General features: G+C 54.4%; 1 protein-coding gene and 1 pseudogene across 1 annotated transcript; both read left to right on the plus strand.

The window, feature by feature from the left end:
• The first annotated feature begins 914 nt into the window (after positions 1–914).
• LOC109747214 (UDP-glycosyltransferase 1-like) lies at positions 915–2,703 on the plus strand. The gene has a single exon (XM_020306307.4). It carries the CDS (start codon positions 918–920, stop codon positions 2,532–2,534), a length of 1,617 nt encoding a protein of 538 aa, XP_020161896.2. The 5' UTR covers positions 915–917; the 3' UTR covers positions 2,535–2,703.
• A 10,703-nt stretch (positions 2,704–13,406) lies between these two features.
• LOC109747218 (zealexin A1 synthase-like) lies at positions 13,407–15,757 on the plus strand (annotated as a pseudogene).
• Positions 15,758–19,171: the final 3,414 nt, after the last annotated feature.

Below are 19,171 nucleotides of genomic sequence, written 5' to 3' on the forward strand. Positions count from 1 at the left end.
TCCAAATGCCAAAACGCCCCTCTCAGTGAGATGGTGCATTTTATATTCAAACAAAATATTCACTCAAATAGATTCCGCTCCTCTTCAAGATAAATGCAAATGTTACCCGCAAAAAAAGAAGATAATGCAAATGCTTGTCCGCATGTTCTCTAAAAAACTCAATTAGCTTTAGTGGAAGCAAAGACAACATATATAGGTCGTTTGTCTAGCTGCATCAATTTTTTTATATTGTACGGACTAGAACAAGCATGGAATTTGTGAAGACGAACCAAAAAGAATTAAAAATAGTACTTTTATAGATTTCATAATTGAAAATAATGTAAAAAAACAAAAGGTTTGTCCATGAACTATAACAGCCTAGTTTGGTATGTTAAGTCTATCAATTTTCATACTAATTCTCTTGTAGTTTTTGACTTTTTATATTACTTCCAATTATGATAATCTACAAAAGTACTATTTTTCAATTATCAATGAAGTTCAACAAAATAAATTTTCTTATATTCTGAATTTTTTGTTACTTTCTAGGACAATTTAGCAACAAAATATGGAGATGACACAATATAAGATAATTGTGTGTGTGTGTGTGTGTGTGTGTGTGTGTGTGTTTATCAATATAAGAGAATTTATTTTGTTGAACTTTATCAGTATAACAACAAAATATGGAGATGGCACAATAACAAGACTTGGGAGGAACTCTGTATTTGAGTGAGTGTGTGCCTCAGGTTCAATTAAGAACATAATTCGGGGTGTATTTTGCATATTCCGAAGTGGGGGTGCTAGCCAACTCATGTGCATGCATCCTGTCCTGCTGAACATGACCTAGTGGTCCAGAATACACCGCTGCATCGTAATAATACATCGGCAGCAGACACCATGGGGCCGGTCCGGAGCCTCTGTGTGTCCACGGCCTCGGCTGGATGGGTGGACGAGGCCGTGAAAGTCCGTCGCTGATTGCCCGTGAATCTAGTATTATCGGGTGGACGAGCAACGAGTTGGGGAAAAATCTGCCTCCGAGTCGCCTTTATTTGAGCAAGGCGCGAGCACGACGAGGAGTCATCAGGAAACGCAAGGCGAGAGGTCGTTTCCCACTTTGCAGAATGGCAGCCCCAAACAATACTAGCACTCCAAAGAAGCTGATTGTCATCTACTCTCCGCCGGGGATGCCGGGCCACCTGTTCCCAGCCGTGGAGCTGGGCAAGCTACTCGTGGTGCAGGGCCTCGAGGTCACCGTCGTCCTCGGCGGGGAGGATAACCACGGCGCCGGTGGTTCCTTCCTCGCCGGCATCGAGGCTGCCAGCCCGTCATTGTCCTTCCACTGTCTCCCCCGTGCCACGCTCCCCTCCGACGTGCCCGCCGGGAGTTTCGAGGCGCAGCTTTTCGGGCTCGCGCGCGCCTCCAACCCGGACCTCCGTGACTTCCTCCGGTCCGCCTCCCCGGCCCCGGAAGCACTCGTCATCGATTTCTTCTGCAGCAGCGCGCTGGACGTCGGCGTCGAGCTCGGCATTCCGACCTACTTCTTTCACACCACTTGCATCGCCAGCGTCGCCTTCTGTCTCTACCAGCAAGTCATCCATGAGCAGACCGCTCTGAGCTTCCGAGACCTCGGCAGTGACCTTTTGCACGTCCCGGGATTACCACCGATACCAGCAGATCACCTGCCTGCGTTTATCCTCGATCGCGACAGCTTGAGCAGTAAGTTCTTCCTGGGCGTATCCGAACGCTTGTGCAACTCGCAGGGCCTTATTGTGAACAGCTGCCGCTCCTTGGAGCCGCGCGCCACCGATGCCATCGTCTCCGGCCTCTGCACGCTCCCCGGGCGGCGAACACCGCCGCTGTACTGCATAGGGCCGCTGATCAAGCCCGACAAGGCTGGGATGCAGCGCCACGAGTGTCTCGCGTGGCTCGATGGCCAGCCGAAGGCAAGTGTGGTATTTCTCAGTTTCGGCAGCTTGGGCCGGTTCAGCGCTGAGCAGATCAAGCAGATGGCGGCGGGGCTGGAGACGAGTGGGCAACGGTTCTTGTGGGTTGTCCGGCGCCCGACCGGCGACGAGCACCAGCCTGCCGGCGACCTCAACACGCTTTTTCCAGAAGGCTTCCTGCACCGGACCAAGGAGAGGGCACTGGTCGTCATGTCGTGGGTGCCGCAACAGGCAGTGCTGGCGCACGGCGCGGTGGCTGGGTTCGTGACACACTGCGGATGGAACTCGGTGCTGGAGGCGGTCATGGCGGGGGTGCCGATGCTGGCGTGGCCTCTGTACGCCGAGCAGCACACAAACAAGGTGTTCTTAGTCGAGGAGATGCGGCTGGCCGTGGCCATTGAAGGGTATGACAAAGAAATGGTGGAAGCCCAGGAGGTGGCGGCGAAGGTGAGGTGGCTGATTGAGTCCGATGGTGGGCGGGAGCTCCGGCATCGGACGCAAGGGGCAATGCGGCAAGCGAAGGAGGCGCTGGACGACGCTGGTGAATCAAGAACTGCGTTCCTGCACCTTACCAGACAGTGGAAAAACGCCGACCACAATGGAAGCATCAATTGAAGAATTTCTTTCAAATGTTAGTGCCATGTAATAAGTGCCATTTATGTTCATGTGCGGACCTTTGAAATGCTGCAAACAGAACTATTCAAGCTTTACTGTTCATGTATTTGAGAGAACCACTCCCTCGGTTCCTAAATATAAGTCTTTGTAGAGATTGCATTATGAACCACTTAGAGCATCTCCAACAGCTGCCCAATGCGCGGCGCCCAAAAAACGGGTTTACAGCGCGCAAGTAGTTTTTTTAGGGCGCTAGAAGACGTTTGCTCCAACAAGCGCTGCAAAATATGTTGCGCGCGCGAGTCGAGCGGTCCCATCTGCAGCATCCCAGAGTTTGCAGCGCGCGTGACTGGACGTACTAAATATGCTGCGCGCGATGCCTTTTTAATGCGCGCGCTGCATTAGTTATAGCGCGCGCGCTTTTTGTGCGGCTGCTGGAGACTTCAAATCGGCTCCGCGCGCGCTAAAAGCAGTTTTTATACCGCGCGTCGCTTATATAGCGCTTCTGTTGGAGATGCTCTTACGAATGTATATATATGCATTTTAGAGTGTAGATTCACTCATTTTGCTCTGTATGTAGTCCATATGAAATCTGTACAAAGACTTATATTTAGGAACAGAGGGACTATTTATTTGCATTTATCGAATGTTTTTTGCATGCAAAATCAACACAGTGGGCCCCTCCTCCCCGAATTCAACGGAGGTGGGCCCTCTTCCCCCTATTTCCAATCACAATTTGCTAGCTGGCTAATCACGTAAAATGTAAATAATTTTTTCGTAGATGTAGCATTGCTCCCATGGAAAACATGTTCAAGAAAATTGTTATTTTTTGAAACAATGGACGCCTTGTTAGTTACAGTAAAGATATTGCTGATCATAACTGAGTTTTACAGATCTAGCGCTCGCCGCAGTTTTGTGCTTTAGGTGACCCGTCTCAAGTATGGCGCTCCGCCTTCCGCCCCTCCAGCGTGATCTTAACACCCCCTCCTCCCATCGACTCGTTCTCCTCGGTTTGGCCGGGGCTGAGCATTCTCTTGGGGCGCGTTTGGTTACCTACATTGTTTTTGGGCACTTTGCATACTTGTCCCAATTGGGCATGGCTGAGCATATGCCGGTAAAAAACCAACATTTGCATGTTCATTGGTTGCCTGCATTGCATCAAAGCCCATATGGCTGCAACTTGTTTGGTTGACTGTGTTTGTGCTTTAGGTGTGAGCAGATGCAAAGCACAGCTGTTTGGTTGTGTGCAAGTACTTGATATGCTTACCCCTTTCAAATGTGGTGGAGTTACCACCCATTTGACAGCACACAAAACACACACAACACACTATGATCAATAGCAACACAAAAATAGCAAGAACAAGCAAAGAACAGGCAGATCATAAGCTACTAGGCATAAGTTTAAAACAGCAGGGCATCCCATGCTCCTGCTGGACCCCAGGGTGCTACTCCCTGGGCAAAATATGGACATGTTGACAACAAACGAGACGACCGGGCTTCAGTTCAAACCTACACTACTTCAGTTCAGAGTGCTACGCATGGTTCAGAGTTTCAGACTAGACAGACGAACTAGACGGCCTGAGTGATGTCACCGACGTAGTTGTGCTTCATGCACCGGACAATGCAGATGTTGGAGCTATTGGCGTTGTAGATCTGCACCTTGAGCCCCAGGCGGGAGAGCTTGAAGACTACAAGGTCGCTGGGGACAATCTTGTTTCGGCCGCAGAAGTACTCCCAGCCATGCCCCAGCACCATGTGCCCCTTGAACATCTGCATCTGGACCCAAAACTCGCACCACTTGTTGGCGAAGAGGCTGACGACGCGAGGAGGGCCTCTGACCAGCCATTGCTTCATCACCGGCCTGAATTACGCGGGATGATGAGCATGGCGATGTCCTCCTGGTCAACGATCTGCACGTAGAACCTGATAGGTTCCCGTGCATCCTCTTCGTGCCCGGTCCTCGGCCTCCTACCAGCGCCCAACGACATCCTCATGAACTCCACCCTGCCAGGGAGCACCACCCTCTTCAGCCACCGGTTGGTGGGGATGAGGTCCTCCGCCTCCTCTGCGCCAGCGACGACCTGCGCACCACCGCCGGTTGTGTCCCACTCCGTCTTCATTATCTTGTCAGCAAGATGGACATCAGTTAGCAACACATATGACATATGATCAAAGCTAACAAGTAGGACATCATGTATGCTCACTGAACACAACTTACAATGTTCACTACTAAGTACTAACACATGATCAGTGCTACTCTGATCAGTGGTTACAGTTATCAGTGGTTAGAATTATCAGTGCTAACACTGATCAGATGAAGCCACGGCTCACATGTCCTACTTTCACCTACTATTTTTGGCATTCAAGTATGTCCTACTTGCATGCCACATGCACTCACGTACCCTAGCAACAAGAGCAACATAACAACAACATAAAGAAGAGTAGCATCAATAACAACAACAAGAAGAGTAGCATGAACAACAGCAGTAAGAACTAACAATAGTAGCATATACACTAGTAATAGCACCAAGAACATACAATGTGGCACTACAAACTAACAATTTGGCAGTAGAAAGTAACAATGTGGCACTAAAACGATGCAAACTACCACTACATTATGAACAATCTACGCATGTGGGATGAACAAAGTAAGTATGCACTCTTGTTCATCCCCTAATCAGTGGATTCTCATCGAATCCAGTCGAATCTAGTAGAATCCAGTCGAATCGGATCGAATCGGGTCAAATGTACGGGCCACAATCTAATCTAACACACTATGAACTACCCTAAGAACCCTAAATAAGAAGAAGAGGGGGGTTTGGGAGCATACAGCGGGGGTTGCTGGTGTAGCGTACGCCGGTCGTGGTGAAAACCCCGGTGGGAAGAGGGGTGTTGCTGCCGATGAAGAGGACCCGGCCATTCCCAGGGCCGCGGCTGTGCACCTCAGCCTGCACCGGCTCGAAGATGACGCCGGCATCCTGGAGCTCCCCTCCCCTTGCACCGGACGCAGAGGAGAAAACCGTCGTATGGGGGTAAAAATACCCCCCATAAGAGGGGCCTACAAAGGACCGCGCCGGCGGGTATTTGATCCCCACGATGTTCGAGCCGATGGAGAGGACCACCGGCTCCGGTGGCGGAGCCGGAGCGACCAGCGCCGGCGCTGGATTGGCCCGGGGTGGCGGCATGCTAAAGAAAGGGGAGGGAGCTAGCAGTGGCGCAGCCAGATCTACTCCGACCGCGGAGTGTTGGGGAACGTAGCATGCAATTTCAAAATTTTCCTACGCTCACGCAAGATCTATCTAGGAGATGCATAGCAACAAGAGGGGAGAGTGTGTCCACGTACCCTCGTAGATCGAAAGCGAAAGCATTAGGTTACCGCGGTTGATGTAGTCGAACGTCTTCACGATGAAACCGATCAAAGTACCGAACGTACGGCACCTCCGAGTTCAGCACACCTTCAGCTCGATGACGTCCCTCGAACTCTTGATGGAGCAGAGGGTCGAGGGAGAGTTCATTCAGCACGACGGTGTGGTGACGGTGATGGTGATGTGATCCACGCAGGGCTTCGCCTAAGCACTACGTCACTATGACTGGAGGAGTAAACTGTGGAGGGGGGCACCGCACACGGCTAAGAGAACAATTGATGTGCTATGGGGTGCCCCCTTGCCCCCGTATATAAAGGAGCAGAGGGAGGAGGCCGGCCAAGGGGTGCACCATAGGGGGGGGACCGACTAGGACTCCAAGTCCTATTCGGCCCCCCTTCCGTCCAACGGAGGGGGAAAGGGGGAAGGAGAGGAGATGAAGAGGGAAAGGGGGGGCGCGCCCCCTTCCCTTCCTATTCGGACTCCCGTTGGGGGGCGCCTCCCTCTTGCGGGCTGTCCTCTTTTCTCTCCCATGGCCCTTGAGGCCCATTAACTTTCCCGGGGGGTTCCAGTAACCTCCCGGTACTCGGAAAATTCCTTGAAGCTCTTCGGAACCATTCCGGTGTCTGTATATAACCTTCCGATATATGAATCTTTACCTCTCGACTATATCGAGACTCCTCGTCATGTCTGTGAGCTCATCCGGGACTCCGAACAAACTTCGGTCACCAAAACACATAACTCATAATACAAATCGTCATTGAACGTTAAGCGTGCGCACCCTACGGGTTCGAGAACTATGTAGACATGCCCGAGACACATCTCCGGTCAATAACCAATAGCGGAACCTGGATGCTCATATTAGTTCCTACATATTCTATGAAGATCTTTATCGGTCAAACCGCATAACAATATACGTCATTCCCTTTGTCATTGGTACGCTACTTGCCCGAGATTCGATCATCGGTATCATCATACCTAGTTCAATCTCATTACCGGCAAATCTCTTTACTCATTCCATAATGCATCATCCCGTAACTAACTCATTAGTCACATTACTTGCAAGGCTTATAGTGATGTGCATTACTGAGAGGGCCTGGAGATACCTCTCCGATACACGGAGTGACAAATCCTAATCTTGATCTATGCCAACCCAACAAACACCTTCGAAGATACCTGTAGAGCATCTTTATAATTCTTACGTTGTGACGTTTGATAGCACACAAGGTGTTCCTTCGGTATTCGGGAGTTGCATAATCTCATAGTCAGAGGAATATGTATTGGTCACGAAGAAAGCAATAGCAATAAAACTAAACGATCATTGTGCTAAGCTAACGGATGGGTCTTGTCCATCACATCAGTCACTAATGATGTGATCCCGTTCATCAAATGACAACACATGTCTATGGTCAGGAAATATAACCATCTTTGATCAATGAGCTAGTCAAGTAGAGGCATAGTAGGGACACTCTGTTTTGTCTATATATTCACACATGTACAAAGTTTCCGGTTAATACAATTCTAGCATGAATAATAAACATTTATCATGATATCTGGAAATAAATAATAACTTTATTATTGCCTCTAGGGCATATTTCCTTCAATCTCCCACTTGCACTAGAGTCAATAATCCAGATTACATAGTAATGATTCTAACACCCATGGAGTCTTGGTGCTGACCATGTTTTGCTCGTGGAAGAGACTTCGTCAACGGGTCTGCAACATTCAGATCTGTATGTATTTTGCAAATCTCTCTGTCTCCCTCCTTGACTTGATCGTGGATGGAATTGAAGCGTCTCTTGATGTGTTTGGTTCTCTTGTGAAATCTAGATTCCTTCGCCAAGGCAATTGCTCCAGTATTGTCATAAAATATTTTCATTGGACCCGATGCACTAGGTATTACACCTAGATCGGATATGAACTCCTTCATCCAGACTCCTTCATTTGTTGCTTCCGAAGCAGCTATGTACCCCCCCTTCACACGTAGATCCCGCCACGACGCTCTGCTTGGAACTGCACTAACTGACAGCTCCACCATTCAATATAAATACGTATCCGGTTTGTGACTTAGAGTCATCTGGATCAGTGTCAAAGCTTGCATCGACGTAACCATTTACGACAAGCTCTTTGTCACCTCATAAACGAGAAACATATCCCTAGTCCTTTTCAGGTATTTCAGGATGTTCTTGACCGCTGTCCAGTGATCCACTCCTGGATTACTTTGGTACCTCCCTGTGTTGGAGTAAATAACCACGGGTAGCCTCATCCGACTCTCTTGGTATTTCAAGACATCGGGGCTGGCTGCGCCCCTCAAGCATCAAAGACAGAGGACCGCCCTCTTGGGGCGGGCTAGTCCAAGCAGCCGGCTGCTAGAGGGCGGCAGCATCCAGAAGACGGCCATGGAGTGGGCCGACTCCTAGCAGGCGGCCCCTCGTGCCCTCGAAGTTAGCACCCACATAATCACGATGAGATAGGGCGTGGCTATAGTGCGGCCTGCCACCCCCGAATCCAGGGCGGGTCGTGGCCACAGTGCAGCGCACTGGGCGGACATCCCTCGCCCGGCGCGGCACTATTGCCACGTAGCCCATGACATTATCCATGGAAGAGAAGGCCATGCTCTCACGACGGGCTGTCGGTACGGCCCACAGGCGATGGGCCCTACCTGTCCGTGAGAAGCCAGAAAGCGGCGAGCCCTGACCAATTGGCTCACGGGGAGGCCAGCTCCTGACGAGGCGGCCCTCCCCCCTTCCTTGAAGTTTGCGCGCCATTAACCAGAAGAGATGGGGGTGGCTACAGTGAACGCACACCAGGCGGCGGGACTGTAGCCACGCTCTCCCCGACAAAGCACACATCAACAGAGGCACTGCCACAGTACTAAGCAGCCGGCAAGACCCGCCAGCGGCGGGCGCGGCCTGTCGACCAAGTACGAGACAGCCCGCTGGACCCACCAGGCGGCGGGCCCCAGCTGCCGGCGGAGAAGTCGGCCACTAGAGACACCGACAGCTGGTTCCTACCACCCGACAAGATTACCATTATACCCCTGGGGGGTAGGCCTATATAAACCCCCAGGATACCCATGCAAAGGGTTCAGCCTCTTAGACCACAAACACACATAGAGAGAGGAGTAGAGCTAGCCCTGCCCTTCTTCCTCCTCTAGCAAGAACAGCTCAAGGAGCAACTTGTAGCTACTTGTTGATATAGTGATCATGCGGAGACCCCGCAGAGCAGGACTAGGGGTGTTATCTCCTAGGAGAGCCCCGAACCTGGGTAAAGTGCGCCGGCATTCGTGTCTACGCCTCATCCTGTTTTCAGGCCCCGGCGATGTCTAACTCTCCCCCACCATGATAAGCCATACTTTGGCATATGTCGCACCAAAACCCCGACATTTGGCGCCCACCGTGGGGCTAGGTGCACCGTCGTCCGGAGATCTGTTCTGGATGGGAACCCTCTTCCTCCCTGGCGAGCGCAGCCAGGCCACCATGCCCCATGGCATTTGCGCCGACGCGCTGCATGGCGCGGAAGTCGCCTGCGCGGCGAGCTGCCTCGCTGATCTCATCGGCGAGATCCTCCTCTCCAACGAGCCCGCGCCCGACGCGGGAGTAGCCAGCTGCGAGAGCTGCCTCATCGACCTCCTTGGCAAGCTCCACATCACCAACGAGCCGGCCTCCGACCTAGAGTCGATCGGCTCCACCGACCCGATGCTTGTCAAGTCCAACAAGGCATCCCTCGACGCCTTCCCCACCAACGTGGTGGTCATTGACGACCCGCTCCCTCGAGCGGACAGCGGCGGTAGCACCGTCACGGAGGTGCTCGCCATCAGCCACAATGGAGCCTCTAGCGGATTCGGCTAGGACCCGTTGCAAGCGGCGTTGCGAGACCTGTCCGCACCCATCGCGGCAGATGCCAACGCTGAGACGTTAGAAGCCTGACGTCTCTCCCTCGTTGAGAACGCCAAGAAGCTGGCGACCATGAGATGCCTCTCTGAGGCCTATCAGCGCGAGATCGACTGCGCCGTTGGTGGCACGCCAGCTCCTGGCGGACCCAGCCGCATAGGCACGGTCAGACAGCGTGGGGCCACCATCGCCAGCATGTTTGGAGCGGACCGCCCGGTCTATGCCAGACCTGCGGAGAACATACGTGGTGCCTAGGTGGGAGCAAACGAGCTGGACCACCTGGAAGGCGACGAGTGTCGCTGCATGATGGAGCGTGTTCAGCAGCTCATAGACGCGGCTGCCGCGCAGCAAGAAGCCGGCCGCCGCGTGGAGGAACCCGGCAAGCACACTGAAAACCTCCCCCCTCGCCGAGAGCATGGCGCGACCTCCTGGACACCGAATGGTGGCGTCCGCGGCCCAAGAGTCCAGAGCCGGCTGCTAGCCGCAGCCGGACACGTATCACCATCGAGCACGACCAAGACGGCCGCCCATGAGCAGTGGAATGACGGGACGACCGTCAGCCTCCCCCACGCAGGGAGAGGTGCGCCTCCCTGCCGCCTGTTGAACATCCAACTCTCGGCGGCCGGCTTGGCCCCCGTGAAGAAGTCGGAGAAAACGATGCTCGCCACCGGATCGACCGCCTGAATCATTCCCTGGCGCTAGAAGAAGAAGATGCGATCGGCCCACCTTGTTCGGGCCCCCGCATTCACGACGAGCCCTTCCCCAAAGGGTTCTTGCTCCCCAGAGACACGCCCCAAGTACAACGGCTCCGTGAAGCCGGAAGATTGGCTGGTTGACTACTCCACCACAGTCAACATAGAAAACGGCAACAAGCACGTTGCCATGAAGTACGTCCCGCTCATGCTCCAGGGCACGGCCCGGACTTGGCTAAACAGCCTCAAGCCAAACAGTGTCAATAGCTGGATCGACTTCACTGAAGTCTTCGTTCGCAACTTCACCAGCACCTATAAGCGACCGCCCAAGCCTCGCCAGCTCTCTCTGTGCGTCCAAGGCCCCACCAAGTCCACCCACGACTACCTGATGTGGTGGGCCGAACTGCGCACTCCTGCGAGGGGGTGCACGAGGTGCAAGCCATAGAGTACTTCATCGCCGGGTGCCGAGAGGGCACCTTACTCAAGTACCGACTCCTCTGCGATGAGCCAGCCACCCTCGACAAACTGCTGATCATAGCAGACAAGCACGCCACTGTCGTTTCCTCAATGAAGTCGGAGCTGCAAATAGATGCGTCTGGGAAGGTGCTTCCTCCGGCTCCTCGGACGCCGGCTGGTGACAACAGTCGGCGCCAGCAGCCGAACGACAACAAGCGCAAAGCCCCGCAGCCGCCTTCTACCAGTTGGCAGGTGGCGACAGTTGAAGACCAATAGCCGGAGGGGCAACCCATCCCCGAGCGTCAGAAGGGCGGCAAATCTACTTGGTTGCCCGTCTTCTCTTATGAGCAAACCCTCGATGCACCCTGCAAGTTCCACAACGGCGCGAAGCCGTCCAACCACACCACCCGGAAGTGTCATTGGCTCACCCAAATCTCCAAGGGCGAAGGACTATTGCCTCCTCCGCCTGCTGGCCAGCCGCCGCCGCCTCCTGGCCAGCAGCAGCCGGCCCGGCCAGTGGCTGCCATCCAAGACCAATTCCCTGAAGAACACGGAGCCTACGTCGTCTTCGCCAGCCAGGCCGACGACAAACATAGCCGACGTCAGCAACACCGAGAGGTGAATGCTGTCGCTTCTTGTCGGGGTTTTGGTGCGACATATGCCAACGGGTGGCTTATCATGGAGGGGGCTAATAAGACGTCGCCGGTGCCAGGAAACGGGATGAGGCAAAGGCCGGCGAATCTTACCCAGGTTCGGGGCTCTCCTAGGAGATAACACCCCTAGTCCTGCTCTGCGGGGTCTCCGCATGCTCACTATATCAACATGTGAGTACAAGCTACTCCTTGAGCTGTTTGCTAGAGGAGGAAGAAGGGCAAGGCTAGCTCTCTTCTCTCTCTATTTGTGTGGTCTGTAGTCTAAAGATCTGAACCCCTTGCATGGGTGCCCTAGGGGGTTTATATAGGCCTACCCCCTAGGGGTACAATGGTAAACTGGTCAACCGTAGGCCCAGGCCGTCAGTGTCCCTTGCTGTCGGCTTCTCCGCTGGCTGCTGGGGCCCGCCGACTGGTGGGACCCGCCGGCTGTCTTGTACTTGGCCGACTGGTCGCGCCCACCACTGGCGGGTCTTGCCGGCTGCTCATTACTGTAGTCGTGCTTCTAATGACGCTTGCTTTGTCGGGGAAGGCGTGGCTACAGTCCGCCGCCTGGCGGCCGTTCACTGTAGCAATCCCCTATCCCTTCTGGTTAATGGTGCACATACTCTTAGGAGGGGGGTGGGCCACCCGCTGGGTGCCGACCTCCCTCCCCGGCCGACTGGTCAGACTTGCTGCCTTCTGGCCTCTGACTGACTGGTAGGGCCCGCCGCCTGCAGGCCGTACCGATAGCCCATCGTGGGTACACGGTCCTTCTGACTTGGATGAGGTCATGGGCGGAGGGCTACAGTACCGCGCCGTGCAGGAGATCTCCGGCTTGTACGGCATACTGTAACCACGACTCACCCTGGATTTGGGGGTGGCAGGCTTCATTTTTGCCACGCCCCGTCTTGTCGTCTTAATGGGGGTGCAGACTTTGAGGGCGCTTGGGGCCGCCTGCTAGGAGCCGGCCTCCTTTGGAGGCCGACTGCTAGAAGGCGGCCTGCTTCATGGCCGTCTCCTAGGATCCTTCTCCTTCTGGTAGCCAGCCGATCAGTCCAGCTGGCCATGAGAAGGAGGCGGCCAAGCTTTGAGACTTGAGGGGCACAGTCGGCCCTGATGTCTTGAAATGGCATGGGGGCGGATGAGGCTACCCATGGCCAATAACTCCGACAGTAGTCCCCGAAGCTGGTGGGTCGCCGTGGTCGACAAGGCGGGGTGCCCCAGTAGCTTCCCACTCTGAGTACTCTTGTTTGTGTGTCTTGTCCGTCTTCTGGTATGCCGACTTCCAGGAGTCGGATGAGGTGGGCAGCCGCCTGGTGGATTTTGAACTATCGAGGCGGGAACCAGGTGGCGTGCTAGCTAGGCCCCTAGGCCTGCCGCCCGCCGCTTGCTCACCACGCGGCGCCAGCCAGCCAGCCAGGCCTGCCAGCCCACGAGCGTGACGGGACGTGCCACAGGCGGGGCCCGCCACTACCAAGCCTCGGCACGCGCGCGGATCCGCTGCGGCCGAAGCAGGGCGGTTGGGATCCCACGCGCCACCATTACGCGCATTTACCGCGTGGTATGTGCGGGGCCGTGGGCGCAGTTAATCCCACGCCCCCACGCCCCGCCCCCTCGGCTCCACAGCCAGGGGCTTGGGGAAGGAGGGGAGCGGCCAAGGTACGCGCGCTCTCCCCTCCCTCGCCCCTCTTGCTCCTTCTTCTTCCTCACCGCCGCCGCGCTCGAGCTTCGTCGAAGTGTTGCCGCGGCTTGCCGTTGCTCTCGATCCTCTTTCCTCTGCTCTGTCACAGGCTCACGCGCCCGCCGCGGCTTCTCGCTTCTTCCTCGCGCCCAAGCCTCCATGGAGCGTGCCGGCGACTGGGACGGCTCCGTCATCCACGAAGACCATCTCACCTTCCTCCGCGACACGCGGCAGCTGCCCGGCGCAGGTTATGTCAAGACGCGCGTGCCGCCCGCCGACGAGATCTCGCCGGCGCCGGAGGAAGGCGAGCGCGTTATCTTCCGCTCTCACTTCCTTCAGGGCTTCGGCCTGCCGGCGAGTGGCTTCCTCCGCTCGTTCTTGGCCTTCTACTGTCTTCAGCCGCACCACCTCACACCGAACACGGTGGAGCTCACTACAAAAAAATGACACATCCGTGACATTTTGGGCCGAACGAATTTTTTTTCTATCATACTTATGACACTTCTATGACGATAATTGTGACAAAACACGATATCATCATAGATGTGGCGGGGTCCTACTTCTATGAAAGAAAATGGGCTTTTCGTCCTGGGCGGGCCGAAGACGTAGCTGCATGACATTTTTGGGCCGTCCATGATGGAAAAAACAGTGGTAGAAGCGAGGGCGAGGAAAATATCGGGGTGTTGTGGTCGGGGCCGAGCGATGCGCGCTTCTCTCGTACATGCACACGCGTGGGTGCGAGGCATTGGGCTCTAACTGAACCCGAGCAAGGCGTTGGGCTCTAACTGAACCCGAGCGATTGCACTGCAGGCTACGGGTTACTGAACCCAAGCGATCGATCGATGGCTATTAACTGAACCCGATCGAGCGATTCCTTCGCTACTGCTGCTAACTGAAGCCGATCGATGCTGCCTCTGGATGAACAGTGAGTGTTGCTGGGGGGGTTGGATGAACAGTTCCCTGTGGGGGTGGATGAACAGGACCCCATGGTGTTACCTCTGGATGAACAGGACCCCGATCGATCGAGCCGGTTGGGGCTGGATGAACAGGACCCCGTGGAGGGAAGGATGAACATGACCACCCCATGGAGGGCTGGATGAACAGTAGACGGTGCAAGGCTGGATGAACAGTAGCCCGTGGAGGGGTGGTTGAACAGGAGCCCGTGGAGAGGGCTGGTTGAACAGTAGCCGGTGGAGTAGCGCGCGGTGGAGGCTGGATGAACAGGATCCCGTGGATAAACAGTCGCAGGTGGAGGCTAGAGGAGGTCGACGGTGGATGAACAGTAGCCCGTGGAGGCTGGAAGGGGTCGACGGTGGAGATGAACAGTATCCCGTGGAGTCCCGTTTTGCGGTACGCCACACCCCTCCCGATGAACAGGACCCCCGTTTCGACCGTAGCTATCGAATCACGGGTTCCACCAAAACCCTCAAGGTTTGAACACTGGGGTGCGCACGAAGATCTCCTCCTACCGATCCACGCCCTAGCTCTCTAAGATCTCAAGGACGAACTCGACGAACTCACAACACAAGGGACACATAGTTTATACTAGTTCGGGCCACCGTCGTGGTGTAATACCCTACTCCAGTGTGTGGTGGTGGATTGCCTCTTGGGCTGATGATGAATAGTACAAGGGGAAGAACAGCCTCCTGAGGTTGAGGTGTTCTTGTGCTTGTGTGTGGCTAAGGATCAGATCAAGCTCTGTCTACGGTGGCGATTAGTCCTATTTATAGAGGCCCTGGTCCTCTCCCCAAATATTGAGCGGGAAGGGAGCCAACAACGGCCAATTCGAAAGGGGACAGCTAGTACAGCTTATCCTGACAAAAGCAGTCTTCGCCTGCAAAAGGCTCTGGTGGTGACGCCGCCTTGGGCTCCATGGTGACCTCCGTCTTGTCGTCCTACTGGGCTTGGTCTCGTTGCACCGATATGGAAACCTTCGCTTGATGCCTCGGTACTCCGCGCCTGCGCTTGCCTCAGCACCGAAGAGGAAACAAGGACACTGTGCGTGCTGGCGCCCGCCTGGTCTCGATCGTCATGGCTCACATCACGAGAACTTCGCGAGGTTTGCCTTGCCTTGATCTCTCCGCCCCTCGCCGCTTTCGGCTGCACCCTCCGGCGCCGCTGCTGCTGCCGCGCGAGTGCATGAACGACTGCCGGGTCCTGGGCTTCGATGTGCCCAAGGGTACCATGGTGCTCGTCAACGCCTGGGCCACTGGGACGCCACCGAGGATTTCAATCTGGAGAGGTTCGAGCGCGGCGAGATCGACTTCAAGGGGGCGTACATGGAGTACACGCTGTTCGGGGCGGGCCGAAGGATGTGCCCCGGGATGTCGTTCGGCTTGGCCAATGTGGAGCTCGCGCTCGCCGGGTTGCTGTACCATTTCGACTGGGAGCTGCCCGGCGGGGCGGAGGCCGTGAAGCTGGACGTGACCGAGAAGATGGGAGTCACCGTGCGGCTGCGCCGTGACCTTCTACTTGTTTTGGTGGTCCGAGCGCCCTTACCACTAGACTAGCAGCTCTAGCTAGCTAGGTTCTGCTAGTCGACAGGTGGTATTATAGAAGTCACATGGGAGATGGCATGAACTTTTCTTTTTTAGTTTGTGAACATGTTCTTATTTCACAGTTTATTTTAAAACAACCATTAGTCTATTTTTTCCTGAAATCTTAAAAGTGTGCGCGCTCGTTGGAGAGAACGAGCGGCCGCTCTGTCACTCGAAAGCACACATACATGTTTTGTCTGTTAGTGTATGTGACTAGTAGCATTAAATGCGGCCAGACTTGTCACATGTGACGAAAAAATAGATTCACGTCTATTTATTTTGTGTTTCCAAATTTTCAAAGGGTCATATCTTTCAAACCACGCGTCAGAATTCAGATTCGTCTTCACCGTTGGATTTCTCGTGACGAGATCTTTGAAACTAGATCCCACATGGGTATGTTTCGATGAATTTTTTTCGATGCCAACTTTCGTGCTATATGGTGCAACTGGTCTACTGTCCCGACCAACTATCTAGTAGTCGTTGTGCAACCGTCCTCCCTACTCGTGGATGCGTAGTTTTTCACTGTTGGCACACCCTACCCCCACCCCCACACAAGAGATATGTGCAACTTAGTCTATTGTTCAAGCCAACTGCCTATTAGTCAATGTGCAACTCCTCCCCCTCTCTATTTCTGGACATGTATTTTCAGTTGGCGGGGGCAACAAACTGAGTTGCACATAGTCTGCTAGGTAGTTGGCCAGGGGCAATATACGAAGTTGCACATCTCACAGGCAGGGACAGTTGAATGGTAAAAACTTGACATTCATGAAGGCAGTGAAAAGTTGCATATAAACATAGTGCTAAAGTTGCAAAACTCACTAGGGGGTGGTTTGGGTTGCGTGCTAGCAGGGAAACTACACATCCATGGGGTACGAGAGAAAGTTGCAAATAACTGTTAGACAGTTGGCCGTGGCAGTATACGAAGTTGCACATCCACTGTTAGGTTGTTGGCCGATGCAGCAAACAGTGAAGCACATCCACGGGCAGGGGAAAGTTGCAGATCAACTACTATGTAGTTGGCTTGGGAAACAGACGAAGTTACACATCTCATTGGAAGGAGGTAGTTTGGCACCATCATTGAAAACTGCGTGTTTACGGTCTAGGAGAAAAATTGCACATCCCTGTCAGGTAGTTGCACATCGACGGCTAGGCAGTTGCACAAAATAGGGAGAAAATTGCATGAAAAAATTCGTAAAAACATAGCCATGCAAGATCTTGTTTCGAAGAGCATGCCACGAGGGTTCCAAAAGTGAAAAAGGATCTTAATTTTGATACGCGGTTTGAAAGTTATGGCTTTTAAAAATTTGAAAACCCGAATTAAGTGTGTTCACATTTCACGTGGGTGCTTTGCAATTATTTTTTATTTACATCATGTTCAAACATGTTCACACATGTTTCCTTTTCCTAATATGAATTAAGGGGACAAAATATTTCCTTTTTCGACCGGCCACTACGGAGCGCTAGCGGGCCAACGGCCACCCGCTAGACGTGTCCCTACTTTTTTAGATAGCCAAAAGCGAGGAAAAAAATGTACATGTGTGTGAGCGCCAATTAAAAAAAAGGTAGTGATAGGCGCCGGTCGACCCGCCCAAAATTCTGCCGGTCGCCACGCACCCATCGGATCCCGCGCCTGTGGCCGTCAGATGTGTTCCCTGTCGTCTCTTTCACCCATCCTTGTTCGCATCTGAAAAGAACACAAAAGCAGAAAAAACATAGTGGACACCCCCCCGGCGCAACGCCCTTTCCTCAACCTCGTGCTAGGCGGCCGGGCCGTCTCCCCAGCCAAGCGGCTATCCGTTGTGGCGGGTTGCAGCATGGAGCCTCAGCTGAGTCGACGCCGACGACCTCACCTGCCGGTAACGGGTGGCCAGGGACGGTGGGCAGCCATGCGATTGCTGGCGATGTGCTTGAAGAGGAAAGCTGATATGCGGGATGAAGAAGAGCAAATGACGGGTTCTCGAGAAGGTGCGAGAGGATAAGGCATGGGAAAAGCGGTGGGGTGGGCCTACTAGCAGCAATAGTTAAAGCAAGTGTGCGCCCACGACCGGCCAAAAGCTTCAGCCTGCGTGTAGATGTGAAACGATTTCCTTAAAAAAAGACGTGCAAGTGAACCAACCGGGCGTTCGGGTGAGCAAGCGACCAAAGGGGACGTGTTGGGCGACCGTCGAATTAAAACTGCTAACTCAGAGCAACTCCAACAAGCCAACCCAACGGACATGGGCTTTGTTTGCTTTTTGTCCGTTTGGTTTGGCCAAGAAGACTTTCGTATACGTTTTTTAGTTTGTGTCGGCGCATACACCCAACTCTGGTTCGGACCCATTCTTTTAGCGTGCGAAGGAAAAGAAGAAAAACTCAAACACGCTCAAACTAAAGAATAATTAAACATAAAAGTCGGTCAACGACCGGACAAAGTCCACATTAACATTAATTAAACATAAAAAAGTTCGACAGCGGGGTGCGCGCCCTAGGCATCCTCGTCGTCCGTGCCGGGGCCATGAGGTTAACGAGCTTCGGTGTCGGGCCAGCCCAGGGGAATGTCGTCTCCCGGGCACGGTCACGTCCTACTGCGCCGGCTGGACCGCCGGCGGCTGGGCTACCCCACCACGGGCACGACGCTCCTCCTCCTCCTTCGCACGTCGCTCCTATGCCTCCTTCTCGCGGCACTCATCCTCCTCCTCACGCTTGATCTGCGTCAGGCGCTCTCCGTCGGCGCGCTTGGACGGCAGTGGGCTCCACTGCTCGAGGTACGCCGCCTCCTACACAGACCTCGCGCCAAGCCACACGAGGGGGGTGGGGCTGACCCACACGCGCAACCCCCTGGTCCAGACGTAACGCTCCATCGATGACTCAACCTTTGTAGGGGACGACGGCACGACACTGACGCCCGCAGCAGAGAGAGCGAGGGCCTCCGCCAGCCTCGCCTAGTAGTCCTCCTCCGCCTTGCGCCGCTCTTCCTCGATGGAGGTCTGCATGTCGGCCGCCAACGTCGCCTGGTAGGCAGCCTCCTCCTCCTCCGACTTGACCTATGGGGGCGGCAGAGGGTTGGTGTGGTGCTCCTGGACATCGCGCCGGCGTTGCTCCTCGTGTTTGAGGGCAAACCAGACCTCCCATTCGGGAGAGTTCGACGCTGCTCCGGTGTCAGGAGCTCCCGGTGCCTGCGCATCTCCTCTGGGTGTGCCTGTTGCGACCGCGACACCGCCGACACCGGGATCCGCTGCGGATCCAGATGTTAGTCGTGCTGTAGCATCACATCTGGGTACGACAACGGCTTCCTGTATTGGCAGTGCCACCGCTCCTGGTGCACGGGGATGTGCAGTCGCTGCCTCAAGGGGCAGGCAGGCGCCGGCGGAGGAGGAAGCGCATCGAACGAGCCACCGACGAGAGCCT

Source organism: Aegilops tauschii, chromosome 2 (assembly GCF_002575655.3).
Source record: "Aegilops tauschii subsp. strangulata cultivar AL8/78 chromosome 2, Aet v6.0, whole genome shotgun sequence".
Taxonomy (NCBI): domain Eukaryota; kingdom Viridiplantae; phylum Streptophyta; class Magnoliopsida; order Poales; family Poaceae; genus Aegilops; species Aegilops tauschii.